Genomic DNA, 18,189 nt, shown 5'->3' on the forward strand with positions numbered 1-18,189 from the left:
CCGCCACCAGTCTGAGCCTGGCCCTTCCCAGTCCCTCAGGCTCCGGCCCCGAGCGACTCTTCAGCCTCCCCCCAGGCCCGGCTCGCTGGCCCTGAAGCCTGCCAGCTACCGCTGCCCTCCTGGACCCTCGCAGCCCCAAACTTCCATCTTCCCCGGAACCAGGCGTCGACGCCCAGCACTCATGCCTCGCGCCCACGGGCCCACTCTGCCCCGGACGCGGCCGGCCCCTGGCCTTCTTCCTGCTCCCCCTACCTGGCGCAGGTTTCGGGTGACCCGGACGTCGTGCCAGGCGTTGTCATTGAACTTGCCGTTGACGGGCTCCACGAGGGCCTCGAAGGCTCCCGAGCCCAGGTTGATGACCAGCCAGACGGCGCCAGACTTGAGGGACAGGTTGACGTAGTCGGCCGACTTGCCCGTGTGCAGCATCAGCCCGTTGCGCTGCAGGGTGCGGAAGGCCAGCGTGATCTCGTCCGTGCTGCTCTGGATCGGGTTGTGTGACAGGTCGTAGCAGAAGAACTCATTGCCTTTGAAGGTCGCCACAAACTCCTCCTTGCCTGGACGCCGTGGCAGGGGGAGAGGGGAGAAGGCTGAGTGGGACGGGGTGTGCCACACCTCCCTCTTCCCCTCCACAGCCCGGGCACAGGGCTGGGCACGGGGACCCCGCCTTGGGCCCTCTCCCCTCCCCGGGCCTGTCCACGCTCCTCCCTGGACGCCGCCATCTCTGCTATCGGAAGTCAACTTCTCCCACGGCCATTTCCCAAGCAAGAGGCTGCGAAGCGGTTCTCACGCTGACAGCTGACAATTAAGCTGCCACGGGGCCAGGCAAAGCAGAGGTCCTCATCGCCTCCTCCCCCACCAGCCCTCCATCAGCCACTCCCCGTAACAAAGGGATGTGGGGGAGACACCGGAGGCTTCAAGCGACTTCTCCCCCCGGGAGTGCCGCCCCTGTGGCTGAGGCACCGAGGTCTCCTACGTCCTGGCCGCCTCCCACTCCTGCCTCTTCTCGGTGGTGACCTTTCCCAGCCCAGGGCCGGCCTCAGGCCTCAGCGTTAGGGATGAGACTAGCAGGACCGCCGTCCGGCAGTGAGCCGATGAGAAGGACGGAAGCGGCGGGGTCGGGGAGGCAGGGGTAAGACACGTGAGAAGGCGATGCAGGTGACAGGGATGTGCGGCAGGTAGCCGCGGGCCACCAGGTGGGGCTTACGCAGGTGGCCACCATGCCCGCGGGCCACCAGGTGGGGCTTACGCAGGCGGCCACCATCCAGCTATCACCCCGCCCCCAGCTCCAGCCTGCCAGGACCAGGACGGCTCCGGCAGGCCCTTGGGCAGAGAGCCACAAAGGGCCCCACAGGGTGGGTGTGAGACCCCGTGTGCCAGACGGGTGGTTAGACGTGAGCGCGCAAGGGCGGGCCTGGGCCCCTGCTTGCACACGTGCGTGCGTACGCGTGTAGGCACCCCACGCGGGGTCCCTTCCACTGGCACTTTTTAAGCAGAAGCAAAAATGACTGGGAGAGTGTCAGGGACATTTAGCGTCCTATAAATGGGTGACAAGGGAGCAGTCAACGGCTACGTGGGGGGAGGTTGGGGTCCCAGCCCCACCGCGTCACCAGCCAGAGCCCACGCAGAAGGAAGAGAGCGGGACACGGAGGCCCGGGAGAGCAGAGCACCTGGCTGCCAGCGGCTCGCTTCTCCCCCCCCAGCGAATGGGCCAACTCGCCCACCTCACAGGGCGAGGTGGCCTGCGGCGGGCGAGGTTCTCGGCATAGGCGCCCAGGTCTGGGAAGGAGCAAGGCCCAATGCAGGGCGCACACACGGCCCTCCGAAGGCACCTGCCCTCCTGCGGGCCAGGCCCCAGCAGCGGGCTCCACGTGTGGACGCCGCGGCTCTCTGGGCGCCGTTTCCGCAGACGCCCCTCCCCCGCACACAACAACCCCCGCTTCTCCGCTTCCGGGCAGGCTGCCCGTAGATCCTGTCCTCGCTGCCTCCGGATGCCAAGGCACCAGCTGCTGCCCCAGAGCCTGGCACCAGTCTTGCTGCAGCTGGCAAGGCCCGGTTTCCTGAGGCCACAGGGCAGCGAGGCTGGTGGGGACACGAGTAATGTGGGGACAGTTGGATCCGACTCAGCCTACCTCAGGGCTCCAGCGGGGTGGGGGGGGGGGGCGGCTAGAGAACAAAGGGGAGGAGTCAAGTCGGGACAAGAAGGAGAAGGTGGGGAGGGAGACCACGGAGGGAAAGAGAAAGAAGGACCATCGGGGACAGAAAGGAAATGGTGATGGCTCAGAGCGGCGAAGGACCGAGGGGTGAGAGGTGGCGGAGTGAAGCGATTTGGGTGAAGCAAGCTGGGAAGGGACAGGTAAGGGCGATGGGAAGAGGGCCAGCGAGGAAAGGGGGACAGCGACCTCTAGGGAATGGAAGCCAGGGCTTTCTCAGGGCCTTACTGTTTCCATAGCAACCAGGCCTGCTGCCCAGACACTGGCAGAGCTGGGGGCTCAAGGACCAGAAAACGGAACGTGTTTGACCTTGGGTTTGCCACACGTACCAGTCCCTTCCAGAAGCCAGGCCTCCCCTCCCACCCGCTCACCTTCGCTGCAGTCAAAGAAAATGTCATTAAAGGGAGAGTCAAAGAGAAAGAAAGGAAGAATACGGCAGCCACGTGAAAAAGTGATTGGGATAGAACAAAAGAGCCCAGGAAAAAGGAGAGAGGCGGGCCCAGGGCTGGGCCACAGCTGCCAAGGCAAAGTGGAGGGCCGAGGCATTCCTGGATGGCTCTGGGCGCTGCCTCAGGTCTCCTAGGAGAGGCAGCGAAGCCAGCCACTCTGGCGCTACACGTTCTCCGATTCCCGCTCGGAGACCCTGGAAGGCCCAGGGACACAAAGAGGCCTGGAGCAGCCAGAGGGAGCCTGAAAGAATTTGAGAGGGACCGAAAAGAGATGAGCAAATGTGAACAAGAAAACCTGAGGCTGGTGGGAAGGACAGACACAGACCCCGAGCGGGGCGGAGGGCAGCTGGACCGCAAGGGATTTGGGGCGGGGCGCTCTTTCAGGGTAAGGATACGGGACTGCCCAAGCGCAAACCAGATCTAGGCGGACCAAGGTCTGAAGCACCAGGGGGCGCTCTCCCCCACCTGGCACCCAGACGATGCTGGAACTACAACTCCCAGCAGCGCCTGAACAACGATACCCTGGCCCAGGAAGGAGCGAAGTCGCTGATAGTTGTTTATCTCCCAGGTCGGGGAGCGCGGAGCCCCACAAGTGTCTCCAGTCAAGCTGAGCGTGGCTAGAGACCAGCGGTCGTGGTCCTGGATTTCTGAGCTCCGTGAGGGACAGAGCAGCTGCCTCCCATCCCGGCCCAGCTCAGAGCCCTCGGCTGGGAAGGTCTCCAGCACCCCTTACCCCCTCCCTCCTCTCCAGCACTACAGCTGTCTGTTCTGCTCATTTGGCACTTACTGCCTAGTAACATCTTGTACTGCTCCCTTGAGAGGAAGTGTGATGTGAGAAGGACCTGGGCACTAACACTGGCTCTTCCACCAGCTTTGTGACCTTGGCCAAGAGGCAACATCTCTAAGCCCCAGCTTTCTCCTCTGGACAAAGGAGCTAATCATCGGCCTACCTCACAGGTTGCCGTAGGCATCTGGAAAGAGAACAGATCAGGGCAAGCGCCTGAACTGTGAACCATGCCACAGATAAACGCTTCTTGTGCTGGTATGCAAGTTTCTGTGTGTGGCTGCCTCTCCCTCGAGGTCAACGAATAAATTAACCTCTCTGGACAAAGTCTGCACTCTTCGTACGCTTTGCATGTGCCACACTTTATTGCACGTATTTGTTAGAATGTCAATGAGCCCCTTGAAAACAAAGACCGCTCGCCCATTTCAAAAAAAAGTTCGCTGAGCACGTGCCCACTCAGGCTGGGAGCTGTGGAAAGCGCTGGGGGTGTACGAACGAAAAAAAACCCCGAGTGCTCGGTCTAGTGAGGGAGGCAAACAGGTACAGTGACCGGTTCTGATGCAGTGTGATGAGCCCTATGATGGATGTGCAGACAAGGGGAACACCGAGGAGCGTCTGGATTTGCCTGGGGAGTTCAGGGGCGACGGCCAGTGTGGATGGCCTGGCTGCTTTTTCAAGAGTCAGCTGAAAGAGATACAAATAGCCGGGGAGGAGGGCGGCGATGGCGGGAATCCAGGCCGACAGAACGGCACGTACTAAAGGACTCGATAGTCCCTGCGCTTGGCACCCACCCGCGTTCTTTGACTGGTTGCGAAAGTGCCCTGCAAACTTCTTAGGAAAGAGAACCTCTTAAGAGAGGCGGCCTCTGTGCTTACAATCGACGGCCTTGAGACAGGCTCAAGGGCCCTGTGCTGGCCTCGCGGGGCTTTGGCAAGTGTCAGTTTCCTGCTCTGTAAACCCAGGGCAATGAGCCCTCCCCCAAAGAGTCAGGAAGGTTCACGCAGGCGATGTCTGCGATGCGTACGTATTATAAATGCCACATCTGCCTAGTCGCTCCACCAAGGGAACAGAAACTTTCTAGGGATGGGTCTGAACTGCCACAAAAAGACATCTGTGTCCTAGACAGAGGTCGCCAGGACAACTGAGCTTTGGGAAAGGGATGGAGGTTTGAGGTGCCCGTGGGCCTCAGAGGGGCTACACCGTTACTGACTCAGCTTCTCCCAGGGAAGAGCGGTTAGCCTGCAGGGCAGGAGGGCTGGGCTCTCTGGGGACCGTGGGTCACTGACCTTTTGTTGGCTGGTGCACATCTCCGGCTCCTCCTCTCCCGGCCCCCCCCTCGGAGAACAGTAAGGACCCTACTGGAGAAGCAGAATTGGGGAGTCAGGCACAGGGGACTACCCAGCCAGTCCCACCCTAGCCTTGAGATGATGAAGGGCCCTCTCCAGGGCACAGGTCCTCTGGCTTAGAGGTGCAGGTTTGGGGCTGAACGGGGTGGGGGGTGGGGCAGGGGTAAAGCTGTTTTGGGGACTCACTCGCTTCAGGTCCTCTAGGGGAATGAATGGCTGGTTGACAAACCAAGGACCATTGGCCCGAGACCCCATCGGACTCATGACCACTGACTTCTGCCCTTCACCCAGGGGTGCGGAGTCTGGCAGAGGGGCAGAGGCCTCCCAGCTGGCACAGCAGCTTCTGCCCCTCACGCACACCTGGAGGCCCCTGAGCTCTCACGTTGGGTTGCTGGCTCACTGTCCTCCCCACCCTGAGTCTTTGCTCAGGCCCTCTCTGCTGGGTCAGAGTTCACGCCCTCAAGGGCCCGACGCCACCGGCAGCCCTCCTCCAAAACTCCAGAGGTCACACACCGCACCCCTCTTCTGATCTTTGCCTGTCCTCAAGGCAAGTCTGGTTCTCCATCTATGCCCCGTTCATCTGTGACAGTGAGTGCTCTGGACGTCACCTTCGGCCACGTCTCTGCCAGTTAGATCGTGGCGCATGGCAGGGGCAGGGTCACGGTTTGTTTGTGTCACTGTGCACATCTAGGGAGGTCCCGCCTCGATGAAGCTCATCGTATTGCGGGGCAGCCCTTTCTCAGGGGTGACTGCTCGCTCGGTACCACCCAGCTCAGCCCCCAGGCGTCCTCTCCGAAGGCCCCCTGCAGGCGCAGCCTGAGTTACCACGACAGGCTTCCAGGTCAGCCTGAGCTCTCCGACCACCCCTGCCGGTGACTTCCCAGCACCTGGCTCCCACCTCTCACCAGACCCCATGGGATGGCTTCAGGACAAAGAATGGAGTTAAAGGTCCCTACCCGGGCCCTCACTCCCACCCCAACCCCAAGTCCTCAGAGCTAAAGCTAGGATGACACCTAAGTTGTGGACCTTTCTGGAAGCGGGGGGATCCTTCGGGCCTTCATCTAGGACAAAGACGAGCCGAGCCAGCGTCCCCAGAATCAGACACTGACAGGCAAGAAGGATGTGAACGAACCAACCAGGTCCTGACTCCCCACCTGAGACTTTCCCTTTCCCTGCATTTCCTGCCGTGATTTCACATCCCCGAAAGAATCATGGGCCCCTACCTCCCCTGACCTAAATCCATCCCGAATTCCAGATCTGAGACTCCCCCCACAGCCCAGTCTGCATCCTGTAGGCCTTTCCTGCCTACAGGCCACGGGCTCCACCCATCCCTATGGATTTCCCTGGGCGGAGGTGGGGGTGGGCAGTGCCTATAGGTCTAGAAGGCCAAATACCTGGGCTCAAGAGAGTCAATGACAGGGAGGCCTGGGGAGAATCATAGCTGGGGAGGGGTCCCAGTCAGGACCCCTGGGCTCGGTCTCCAGTTGCTTAACCCAGGGCTTTTAAAGATGGTAGGGACTTGGTCGAAGGGAGGCTAAAAACAGATGACCAGGCCCGACAGCACCAATTAAAGGCTGTGTTATCGCCAACAAGTCACTACATCTCTCTGGGCCTAAATGCCCCCATCTGTTAACCAGTCAAGAGATATCCCAAAGATACAAGGGTGAAAGCGTGCAGCGGGCAGCCATGGAAAGGGGGTCCCCCACACCAGCATCCCCCCACTTTTCCCACTTACTCCCGTTATGGATTCCAGGGCCACCCCACAACAGGCAGGGGGAGGGGAATGAGGCTGCCCCAAAAGCCTCTTTCTCCAGCCCATGCTTTGTTTCTCTTTTTATTTGGGTTCATAGAGAAGAGAGAATGATCAGAATGAGTGGAAGGAAATAAAATACCACCATGAGAAAGAAAGAAAGGAAAAAAAAAAAAAAAAGCAAGATACACTACCAGGAAAACGCAAAAAGGTGACTGGAGACAACGGCAGGAGTTCAAACATCTCTTGATGTCAGAAACCAAGGTGAGATGAGGGCGGATGGCGAGTGTCGGGGAGGCGGGGAGAGGGGCGAGCACAGACGGGGACGAGCCCCCCGCCCCCACCCAGCACCTCCCGAGAAAATAAAACCATGGCAGAGGCGGTGGGTGGGTAGGAAGGGCAGGAAGGAGGCGAGGCAGGTGGAGGAGGGGAGGGGGGGACGAGGAGAGGAACGGGAAATCCAGGCGCAGGTTGGGGGCAATCCAGTCCAATCCAAAGCAAACCAGAACTTCAAACCATACCTTCGCTGTTTAACGTCAGGTGAGCCGGACCTTGGAAAGGGGACGGAGAGAGAGAAAGAAAGGAAAAAAAAAAAGAAAGAAAAAGGGGAAAGAAACAAAGAAAACACGAGTCATCAAAATCAGCCAGAGAGAGGGGAGAAAAAAAAGCTTTTGCTGCCACAATTTAAAAACCCTTTTTAACTTGTGACAGACATCGGGGGGAAGGCCCCCAGCCCAGAAGCTGAGGAAAGGGGCCCGATGCCGAAACAGAGGGTGGAGGGCACGAGAAGGGAAGAGAGAGAGAGAGACAGAGAGAGAGAGAGAGAGAGAGAGAAGGGGGGCACCAGAGGATGAGCGGGCCACAGGCAGAACCGAAGGAAGGATGGGGCAGGGGTCACTGCAGGGGGAGAGGAGATTTTGGTTTCTTTTTTTCTTCTTGCCGGGAAAAAAAAAAAAGGAAAAGGAGGAGAAGCATGAGGCTGGGAGGGCTGCTTTTTCCTTTTTCTTTTTTTCTTTTTTTTTTTCTTCCGGGAGACGGAGAGAAAAAAAAACGGTCAACGAGAAAAACAATTCGGATGGAGGAGAAAATAAAACACGACACAAAAATCAAAGCCACCTGGAGAGAGAGAGAGTGTCCTGTTAGCGTGGGCTTGAGTGGGCAAGGGGACCTCCAACCTCCCCCCACGCCCCATCTCTGCTCCTTCTATGACCCTGGCAGAGAAGGGAAAGGGGCTGGGGTGGGAGGAGCCTGGGCCTGGAAGGACTCCCCACCAAAGTGGGCTTTGGGGAGGCCTCTGTATGGATGGCAGGCACCCTGCACACCCGGGTCCTATAAGGCAACGGGTTCGGGAGGACAAAGTGAGTGTGAAAGCAGGTAGGAGAAGGCAGAATCTAGGGGGACACTGGAGAAAGGATGGGGGGCTCGGATTCTTCCACAAGGGGGCTGGGAGACTAGGGCCAGTGTCCTAGGACAGCGAGGAGTGAAGAAGTCAGCAAAGACCTGCCCACGGGTCTTTGAGGCCCGGATCTCTGAGAGGTCAAACGCCTCGTCCACAGGTCGCTCTATGGACCCCCTTTCTCTGGCCAGGCCCTTTCTGAGATGACCCAAAAGCTGAAATTGTAAAATGAGAAACAGAAGCTCTATATCCAAGATTGAGAGTAAGAGCAGCTGGGATTTTTTTTTTCTTTCCCCAGGGTTACCTTGGCCCCTTAAGAGAGCCTTGTCAGCCCTGACTCAGGGCACCCCTCAAACTTAGGAGGAGAGACTCTGGCCAGGACCCCAGAGGGCACCAGTCAAGAAAAGTCCTCTCCAGGGGCTGGGACTCCAGGGGCTGGGACTCCAGGGGCCTGAGATAACCAGCCGGCCCCACTAACCCTCCCCCCCAACACGTGCACCACTGGTGTCTGGCCAAGAGGTGGGGAGAGGACCCCACGCTGCCCTTGGAAAGCCTCCCAGTGGCTGTGGCAATGAGATGCGGGCCGGGCCCTGGGGGAAGGAAGCAGGGCGAGGATGGGAGCGTCAAGGGTACGGAGTTCCAGGTGTCTCTAGGACGCAGCCCTCCGCCTGGGCTGGGGAGGAGGGCAGCAAGGAGGCCAGGGAGGCATGGGCAGGGGCCGCGTCCCAGTCCTGTGGGCAGGTGGCTCCCGTTGCCCCTTCTCCTCTCTCGGGCAGCCTTTGTCCCTCCCCGCCTCTGGGTCTGAGGTCATCTGGGGGTGGGTGGGGGCCTAGTTGCTGAGGGCTGCCTCAGGACAGAGTAGCTCTTGGGAAGACAGGTGTTTATCCACAAAACAGGGGGGCACTCAAGCACTTGAACTGAGTGTTATTCTTTGCTCCAAATGCCTCCCACCAACTCTTTCCCCAAGAACCCAAGAATTACCAGCACGTTCCTCCAAAGCTCCTGAATCCAGTGCCCAGACCCAAGAGCCCCAACTCTTACTGGCAAAAACAGCCTTGCTCACAGGCTCCCACCCCTGGAAATCAAGGCCGGAGAGTCTGTGCCCCACGGACCCGCCCTCGTCCCCCCCAAGCCTGTACCGCCGCTGGGGGGAGGGCGTCGCTCCCCTTGCAGACCCTTCCACTGCCCAGCTCCCAGCCAGCCTCATTAGCATTCGGTGCGCTCCCTCTGTCACCACGGCAACCAGCTGCTCAGCTCCCTCAGGCATGACAGCACCAGCCATCTTGGCGAAGGGGAGGCCAGTTCACTGCCCTGTCTCCCACAGCTCAGCCCAGCCTGACCTGAGGGTTCTCTCCCTACAGCCTGCCGCCCCCCCAACCTGGCCCTGAAACCTCTGCTCCGTCCTCAAGCCCAGCTCCCCTTCCCCGCGCCCCTCCCCACGTCCGCCGGTGGCATCAGCCCGTCCTGCTGCCACTGGAGAGGAGGCTGGCATTGATGGATGGCATCACCAACGGCCCTTTCCCCGGGTACTTGATCTGGCTGCTTCTGATCTGGTCTTCTCTCCCTGATACTAGAGGCTGGGGTGGGGGAAGGAGATGGGGAGGCCAGGATCCCCGAAAGGAGATGCTCAGCAGGGGGCTGGGGAGCAGGATGGCTGGGTTCCTGGGAGAAAGATGGACCTGAGACACAGCATCAGGGGACGAGAAAAGAGGGTGCGGGCACAAAGGACTCAGATCCGAAGGGAGTCCAGAGCGTAATGCCACGAAAGGGGCCCCGCCTACCCCTCCGGAACCACCACCTGCAAAACCCACCTCTCTCCTCTGGGTCCCACTCCTTTCCTCTCCTACCAAAATCCCAAGAGGACTAGCCCTGAAAGAAGGAAGCTGGTTACAGGGGACAAGCAGCCACGTCACAGAGAGACACACAGAAGCGCCACATCCCCAGGTGTATACACGCACAGCCACACTCACGCGGCCTCAGACACACACCCCTGCACAGCCACTGGCAAGCAGACACCTTTGCGGCCACATCCGAACCAGCAGACCGCCATGCTGCCCCCAGGAATGGCTAGGTGGCACCCGGGTCGCATTCCCCACTCGCCACGCCCCCCCCAGCCCAGCTTCCCGCCTCGTCCCTATTGGAACTGTTCCCTTTTCTCTCTCCAACTAGTTCCCCAACTTCTCCTCCCCCCCAGAAGCCCTCCTGCTCGTTCTCTTGACCGGGCTATTTTCCCCTCCCCATTTCGCTCCTCTCTGCCGGCCCCCCAAATGTGTCTTTCCTCTCCCCACCTTTTCTTACCCCCTCTCCTTCCTCCTGTCTATCTGCCCCCTCCTCCCCGCCCCCTGCCCCGACCTCAGCCCTTTTCCCCCTGTCTTTCTTCCTCCCGTCATCTCTCCCTTTGTTCCGGAGGAGACATGACATCGAGAGCCAAGTAAAAGTCACATCAGCACTAAATCTTATCTCCAGCCCGCAGGAGGCTGCGTCCACCCAGACACGCAGGCTCTTTCCCTCACGCACGCAGGGGCGAACACTGGCACGCGGAGACGCAGACAGACGGGGCCGGCGCGGACACGGACGCAGGCGCTCCTACCGAGGCACGGAGAAGCGGGCCACGGCACGGAAGCCACGGCCACGGAGGTGCACACACCTCCACGCACCCTCGGACGCATGCACATGGCACGTGTGTACAGACGGGCACAGAGGCACACAACACAACAGAGCGGCAGAGCGGTATGCACATGGTTATGCACGCACGCACGCACACGCACACACGCACACACGCACACACACGGGTGCCTGCATGCCAGGACCAAGGGACCTGAGGACATCTATGGAGGAGAGACATCAATGAGACAGACCAGCCAAACCGTGGACACCACAAGGAGAAATGGACTCCAGCCCCGGGCTCAGGCCGAGAGCCCCTCCCTCTATCTTCCCCCGCACTCCTGTGCCCCGGGGACTCTCCCCTGCCCCTCCTGGGACAGGGCCCAGGCCCAGGGGACTCCCAGCCCAGGGTTGCCTGTGTCCCTCCCACTCCCACTTACTGCTCCAGGGAGAGAACATGGGGCAGGTTTGGTGACTGGGATCCCATGTCCCACCACCCCACCCCACCCCCCGGCTGCCTGCCTTCTCCAAGGTGGCCAGGTAAGCTCACCTGCCACCCAGCCTCCAAGTCTGGACCATCCAAATGTCTTCCCTCTCCCTGATCTAGTCCACCCAGGAGGAGGAAAAGAAATGGGGAAAACCAAATCAGTGGGGAAGGTTCAGAGAATGACCAGAACCCAGAGAGCCCCCAGGGAAGGACAGAAACAAGGCAAAGGAAGAGGTCCGGGGACAGAGCCCTGGAGAAATACCAGTGAGAGAGAAAGGGCAGAAGAGAAGACAGGGACAGCGAGATCCCAAAGAGAGGCACTCTCCCTGCACGTGCGCCTGGCCCGGGCTGAAGCAGACCGCCCCTACCCACCAGCCTGTGTGACAGGGGCCGGGGGCCTGCCTCGGTGTGGGTTGGGGTGGAGAAGCTGCCACCGACCCACACCCCCAGACCAGAGGACCAGCCCCCACCCACTGCCTGGGCTCGCCAGCCCCCAGAGGGGAGTTCTACCCACCAACAGCGCCCAACTCCACCCCAGCCCCTGTCAGCATGGCTTTACTAAGCTTCCTCAGCTGGGCTGGACAAAACGGTGTCTCCTCACTCGCTTGCGGGCCCTTCAGAAGCCCCCATTCCCGCCCCCTGTCTCCTCCGTACTGAAGAAAAAGACAGGCCAGTGGGCAGACCGGCTCTGAAGATGGGCGAGTGGAAGGGCCTGCCCTCTGCCCGGCAGTTCTCCGCAGCGAACCAGTAGAGGGACGAGAGGCTGTCGGGAGGATGGCCACACATCCTTCCTTGGGCACGGGCAGGGGAGGGAGCCCTGAGGCAGCCAACGACACCCCCTCACATAAGACCCCACAGAGATTGATCTGCCACCCCAGTGCCCGAAAGGGATCACTCACCTTCCATGGGGTGCTCCTCTGCAGGCCGGCGAGGTTCAGAAAGGGATGAGGCAGAGAGAGAGAGGGGAAAAAAAAAAAAAAAAAAGAGAGAAGGCTGTTAGAGAAGGTACCAAGGACAGGGCTCCAAGGGCAGTGATAGGTTTAAGGTCCCCGAGCCCACCCGGGCCCTGACACAAGTCACCCACCCAACCTGGAAGTCTCTGCTGGGGATGCCTCACACTTAGGGTCACACAGCCCAAGAAGACCCAAGCCTCAGGCTACACTCAGGAAACTGAGGCCCAGGGCAGGGAAGTGACCACTCCAGGTCACGTGGAGAGTCGAAGGCAGAGCCGGGAGCAGCAGCCAGCCATGCTGACTCCCCCAGGCACGCTCCTCCCCTGCAGTCCAGTGCGTCTCGGAGACAGATGGGGGCACGCTCCCCCGGGGCTCACCGGAGACGTGCTCACGCTCACGCTCAGTGACACACTGACACACATAGGCACTTATCGATTTAGAAACACTTAAAATCTCTCATATGACTTACACCCGAAGCCTCTGCAGCTAGGACTCACCACCTCCATCCCCCACCCACCCAGGGAATAAACTTTATGGGTATGCAAATCAGAAAACACAGTACCGCCTCGAAGTGCCCTGTGACCCTCATCCAGTCACTTAACCTCCCTGAGCCCCCAGTCTCTCTTCTGCAAAAGCGAGAGGGGTGGACTAGATCGGTTCCGAGTCCCCTCCTGGCTCTGGTTCTGCGATTCTATGATAAATGCCATCTTAACAGCCGAGTGAGGCAAAGGGGCCCCAGGTTGGATGGGCCACTTCAGAGGTGGGAGGGAGTCAAAATTCAGTGAGCCAAACTGGGCCCATCTCTAGGCCGCGCCACGGGCTTTGGGCAGTCGGCCCTCACCTAGTGGTTCCTGCCTGGTCCTGGCCCCGGGATTCGCCCAATGGGTTAAGAGAGAAGCCGGAAGGCAGAGAGGATGGAGGCGGTTCCTTTGCCTAAGCTACAACCCCTGGAGCAGGCGGGGCTCTGGGCTGCTTTGTAAGAGGACCAGGTCACCCGTCTCCAAACACTTCTGACATGCCAACCTCCTGGGAGCCTTTAGAGACGCAACAGGCGGGGAGAGAAACAGCACAACCTACAAACACAGAGAACCAGCCGGGGAGCACAGACACACACACGTGTGCCCCGGGGTGCGCACGGAGACGCACCAGCAGCTGCTCGGTACGTACTCGGGCCTGCAAGCACGCTGCCCCTCCTGCCTCCGGCCTCGTTTTGTGTTATTTGCTCATTCACTTTTAGGGGGGGTTAGCTATACTCCAGAAACACACACAGTCCTTTATCATACCTCATGCCACCCCCGTAACACACACACACAGACCGAATGCAGAAGCGATACCTGCACGGTGATCTAATACACGATGCTAGCGCACGCCACAATGATTTTCTTAAATAAACTGCATCGCATCACATCTGGGGGGCCCGGCTTGTCGACAAGGCCCCTCGGGAAAAGCCTTGGGCTCTCATGAGGAGCCCTCTGTCAGATCGCCTCGGCCCCAGTGTGCGGAGGCCCTGGTCGGTCAACCAGTCTCTCTCCAGCACCGGTGCTAACCAGGAGGCACGGTGACCTCTAGCCAGATAATCTGATACGGCGGGTATTTCAAAAGGTCTTCCCGCCACTGCCACCAACCTGGACCGTGCTATGCTCAGGAAGGTAAAACGATCAGGACTGGCCTGCTGCCTGCGTAAGTTGTCCCTCTCCTGGCTCCTGAGAGATGGCACCTAGGGACTCATCAGCCTCTCTTCCTGCATTGCTCTTCGCTTCCTGCTGATTCACCTGTGCCCCTCGCCTGCCATCACGGCCCCTCCAGGCTCAGTCCCATGCCCTCCGCACTCCCGCTTGCCTTGGTAATAGCTCCATTTCGTGGCTCGGAAACCCCCAAACCTGCATTTGCAGCCCCGACCTCTTCCCTGGGTCCTGCATTCTCGCCTGTCCCTCGGCAGTTACGCGGGCGGCTCTCTGCCTTCCAAACCCCACCACTAACGCCGCGCTGGGCATCTCCAGCCCCGGCAACGAGGCGCCCGTTTCCCTGTGTTTGGCAACGGCTTTGCTTTCAATCAGCACTTTCTGAGCACCCACTATGAGACCCACACACCCTGCCAGGCTCCGGAGAGTCCACGGGTGAGCCGCGTGCACAGTACAGACCCCAGCGTGCACGGGCGGGCATCGGCCTCACAGCAGCGCGTGTGTGCTCAGTGGTGTTATCTGCCTCCTCTGGACAAAAAAAGACACAGGAGCACAAAACCACCTTGGCCTCTGCCCACTGTACTCCCGGGCCATCTAGCCCCCGCTCTCACCTCTCACCCCTGGTTTCCTGCATTAGGCTGGTTGGTTTCCCTGCCCATCCCCACCCTGGCTCTCTTGGCACAGGTACCAGATACACCTGACCAAATACTGCTGTGATCAACACGCACATGCACACACACGCACATACACACACACACACACATATGCACACTCAGAACTTTTCAGTGGCCCTGGTACAAACCTCTATTCTGTGTTCTCGACCTATAATCTACCCACCTTCAGAAAAGCTCTATCTGAGTGTCTCATGGGCTCCTCGCCTCCCAATGACCATGCAGAGCAAGCCACCCGGCTTTGCGCGCGCTCTCCACATGTACGTTGTGTTATTATGTCACTTATCAGATCTGCCTCGCGATTGCGTTTCCATCTCTGCTTCCTGACTGGACCGTGCAATATCCAAGAACAAAGACAACGTCTCATTCATCTCTCTATATCCAGCTTCTTGCATAGTTCCTGGCTCAGAAAAAGGCATGGCTTTGTTTGTTGAATGAATAATAATTTAAAAAAAATAATAATCTTGCATAGTGAGTACATCGAGGATGCCTGGCTCTTTCCGTGCACTTCCATTTCCCCTCCCCCTCGTCGACGGATACCATTATTACTCCCTTGTAGAGGTGGGGAAACCAAGGCTCGAAAAGTGGAAGAAACTTGTCCAAGATCACACTGTTGGTAAGGGATGGAGTCAGAATCTGAACTCAAATCTGTCTCGCTTTAAAACTTCCACTGGGCTACTTTCTTGGCCTGGAAATCAAGCCTTCTAGAAATTGACCTCAGTCTACAGTTCAGTTCTGATGTCACATCCCACAAAGCACAGCTACGTGGCCTCCCCACCCGCCCCTAATACACGAGGTTCACGTCCCCTGACACACCGGACTCCCCGTTTAGGCTGTGTGTCTGGTAGGGAAGCCCTGTCCTTTCCTTTCCACCTCCACAAAGCTCACTCGAGTCATCCTTCAAGACCGAGCTACAACCCACCTCCTCCTTGGAGCCTTCCCTGACCACTAGGGTTCATAATCACGGGTAGCATTTACTGATCACTTAGAATAGTGCCTGAAACAATACAAACGATTTCCATTTGTTGACTCATTTAATCCTTAAACACCATTTTACAGAATAAGACATTGGAGAACAAGGGGGCTAAGTAAAGTAGCAAAGCTGGGATTCGAACCCAGGCAGCCCACGCCCTTAGCCATTCTGCCACACGTGGCTCTCCTGGGGAACATCTACCTCATCTCTCATAGGAAGTTGGCACCATTCTGCCAGGGGCCATTTCCAACCACACAGAAACTGTCAGGACCACAGGTACTGGATGTTAGAAGGGACATCGATTCCACACGTGTGCCCTCATTTACTCAACTTTCGCACACGTGGGTTTGACGGCCCCACCAGAGGGCATCGGTGGATGGCATTGTGTTGCCTAACACAGATTCTGGATTCCAGCAGATTCGTTACCGAGGACCGCGATGAAGACCAGAACCCTCCCTGTCACCTCCCCCCAAAAAAGAAAAAGTTATGAGCAGCCAAAACTGACACCACAAGTTACACATTAAAAATGATTCTTTTCTCACAGGAGAATCTCTCAGACCTACCCACAATCCACTTTCTGTTAGTGACACACAGTGCTGACGTGAAACGGAGAAGGGTTACTACCTAACAACTCCTCCTAAGGGCGGAGGTGGAAAAGCCAGAAGATCCGAGAGCATCCTTCCAGGCAGGGACAAACCTCAGAGAAGGAACCACTGGGTGACATGGTCCAGTGAAGTACCTGAGGGGAATCACGATATCCTGAGTCATCCAGAAAAAGTTAAATCATATTCCAAATATTATGGTTACGGAGGCAGAGATGTGTGCAACATGTAGAAAGATTTCCGTCTGAATGTTTTAAATGCTGCTGAGCTGTGTCTTTGAATGGGGAAAAAAGCCCGCTTTCCGGACTGAGTGCCTCCTTGAGGGCTCGGAAGACTGATGGGTGTCCACTGCTCTCTCTCTCATTGCCGGCTGACCACCAGATACAGGAACACCTACATCACATGCTGGCTTAAGGGAGAAGCTGTGGCCTGAGGAATTCGAGGTAGTTGCTGGTTTCTGATAAAACAATGTCCCCGAGCACCCCCAATAAACCAAACGCAGGTGATCCATGGACACAGCTGACTGACCGCCTCTTTCCTTTTTGGAGACGGCATGGAGAAAGGTGGCGGGGATGGGGGGCAACAAGACCTGGAGTCAGCTCAGGGTTCAGATCCCAGCCAGCTCTTAAATCTCAGGAGGTTTAATGAGATGAAACATTCACGGCACCTAGCAAATGCTCGCTAGCTGCCAGGCCGCTTGCTATCCTCCCCTGACTGTGCGATCTGATGCTCTTTTTGTTCCAAATGCTCCTTCGCCGTGTCTGCAGCTGCTCCTCTCCCTCCTCCTCCCAACTGGATGCTCCTCTGAAGTCTTTCCCTTTTGCCTTGGCCAGCTCATTCGATCCCAGAACTTCTAATACTATCTCTCCAGGCATATGGCTCCCAGGTCCCCAGCTGCAGCTCCATCTTCAATTCAAAGCTCTGGTCTCACATTGCCAACTGCCTGGACACCTCCGTCTAGGAGCACCAAGGGGCACCGCGTCCCAACACTTGCGGGACCTGTGGCCCAAAACCGCTCCTCCCCCGAGTTCCACTTTCACCCATCCGCCATCCTTCCAGCTACGGGAACCTGAACCCTCTTCATCTCCGACCCCTCCTCACTCCCTCCACATGCAAGAGGCAGAGGCCTACAGCTCCCGTCTCAGCAATGGCTCTCAGCCGCTGCTGCCCTTGTCCCCACGACAGCTGCCACCACCCTTCCTTGCCACTCCCCTAGACGCCCGAGGTCCAGGGCTTCAATCTCTCTTCCCTGAACTATTTCTCCACCACATAACTCTGGCCCCTATTAATCCATTCTGCCCTTCATTCCCAGCTTCCGAAATCGCTCTTATTATTCATATACCTGCTCAAGACTCTTTCGTGGCCCCATCTGTTGGTACTCTGTACACAGTCAGCATCCAGTGAATGTTGATTGAATGATTTAAGTCAAAACTCCACGACCCGGCCTCGACCTGCTTCTCCTGCTTCAGATTCCACTATTTTTCATGCACTACTTGGTGCCGCTCTACAGACGAGACTACGTTCCCCACCTTCCATGCCTTTGCTCTTACTGGGTTCTTTGCTGGGAGTGACCCCTCCCAAACCAAACTTGCTAATCAATGCTCAAGGCCAATCTTAAATAGCGTGCCTTGTATTACTGATCCCCTACAACTTGTAAAACTCTCCCCTTCGTCAAAACCCAAGAGCACTCGGCTTGTAATAGTAACTACCTTTTACTCACCAATTATTATGTACTAGACACTCATTTAACTTCCACAACAAACCTGTGAGATAAGCATGCTTATCTCCACTTAGGAAAAATTAATCTGAAGGTTAAGTACTCACCTGATGTCACAGGCCTACTAGTGAGTAGAGCAGTCAGATTTAAACCCAGATCTCAATGAATGAATGAATGAATGAACCCAGATCTGAGCCTCAGAAGTCTGTGGTTTAATCACTAAGCCACACCACCTGACTGCATCTTTTTGGGTAAATACCATGCTATTATTTTGTGTTGTTCTTTTGCTATTATTTATGAGCACTTTCTATAATTAGAATATTTTCTAATTCTCACGACAAATCTATAATGTAGGTATCGTAATTGTCCCCGTTTTACAGACAAGGAAACCAGGGCAGAGCGAGCTGAAGTCTGAGGATGCGGCTCAGACTCTGTGCTCTTAACCGCACTGTGGACTGCTGTTTCTTCTGCACCTCACTCATCTCTGGCTCCCCTTCAGGATCCAACGCGAGGCCTGTCACAAAGGAATCCTTGCTGAACTACCTGTTGAAGTAAGTCACCAACG

The 18,189-nt window shown here is 57.6% G+C and overlaps 1 protein-coding gene across 16 annotated transcripts in view; it reads right to left on the reverse strand.

Moving 5' to 3' along the window:
* NRXN2 (neurexin 2) overlaps window positions 1-18,189 on the reverse strand; it is a 102,846-nt gene that overhangs the window by 70,752 nt on the left and 13,905 nt on the right. For 7 of the 16 annotated variants that reach the window (XM_016157962.2, XM_036221137.1, XM_016157953.2 and 4 more), the window contains 4 exons: window positions 11,926-11,943; window positions 7,061-7,090; window positions 4,730-4,801; window positions 253-554 (listed from right to left, as the gene is read on the reverse strand). In XM_016157962.2, coding sequence (XP_016013448.1) covers window positions 253-554; window positions 4,730-4,801; window positions 7,061-7,090; window positions 11,926-11,943 — 422 coding nt within the window. Of the gene's footprint in view, window positions 1-252; window positions 555-4,729; window positions 4,802-7,060; window positions 7,091-11,925; window positions 11,944-12,580; window positions 12,869-18,189 lie in introns of those variants that run through there. The other 9 variants (XM_036221139.1, XM_036221141.1, XM_036221136.1 and 6 more) reach the window with 6 other exon arrangements.

The sequence above is a fragment of the Rousettus aegyptiacus genome, unplaced genomic scaffold (assembly GCF_014176215.1).
Source record: "Rousettus aegyptiacus isolate mRouAeg1 unplaced genomic scaffold, mRouAeg1.p scaffold_m13_p_5, whole genome shotgun sequence".
In the NCBI taxonomy this organism is placed as follows: Eukaryota; Metazoa; Chordata; class Mammalia; order Chiroptera; family Pteropodidae; genus Rousettus; species Rousettus aegyptiacus.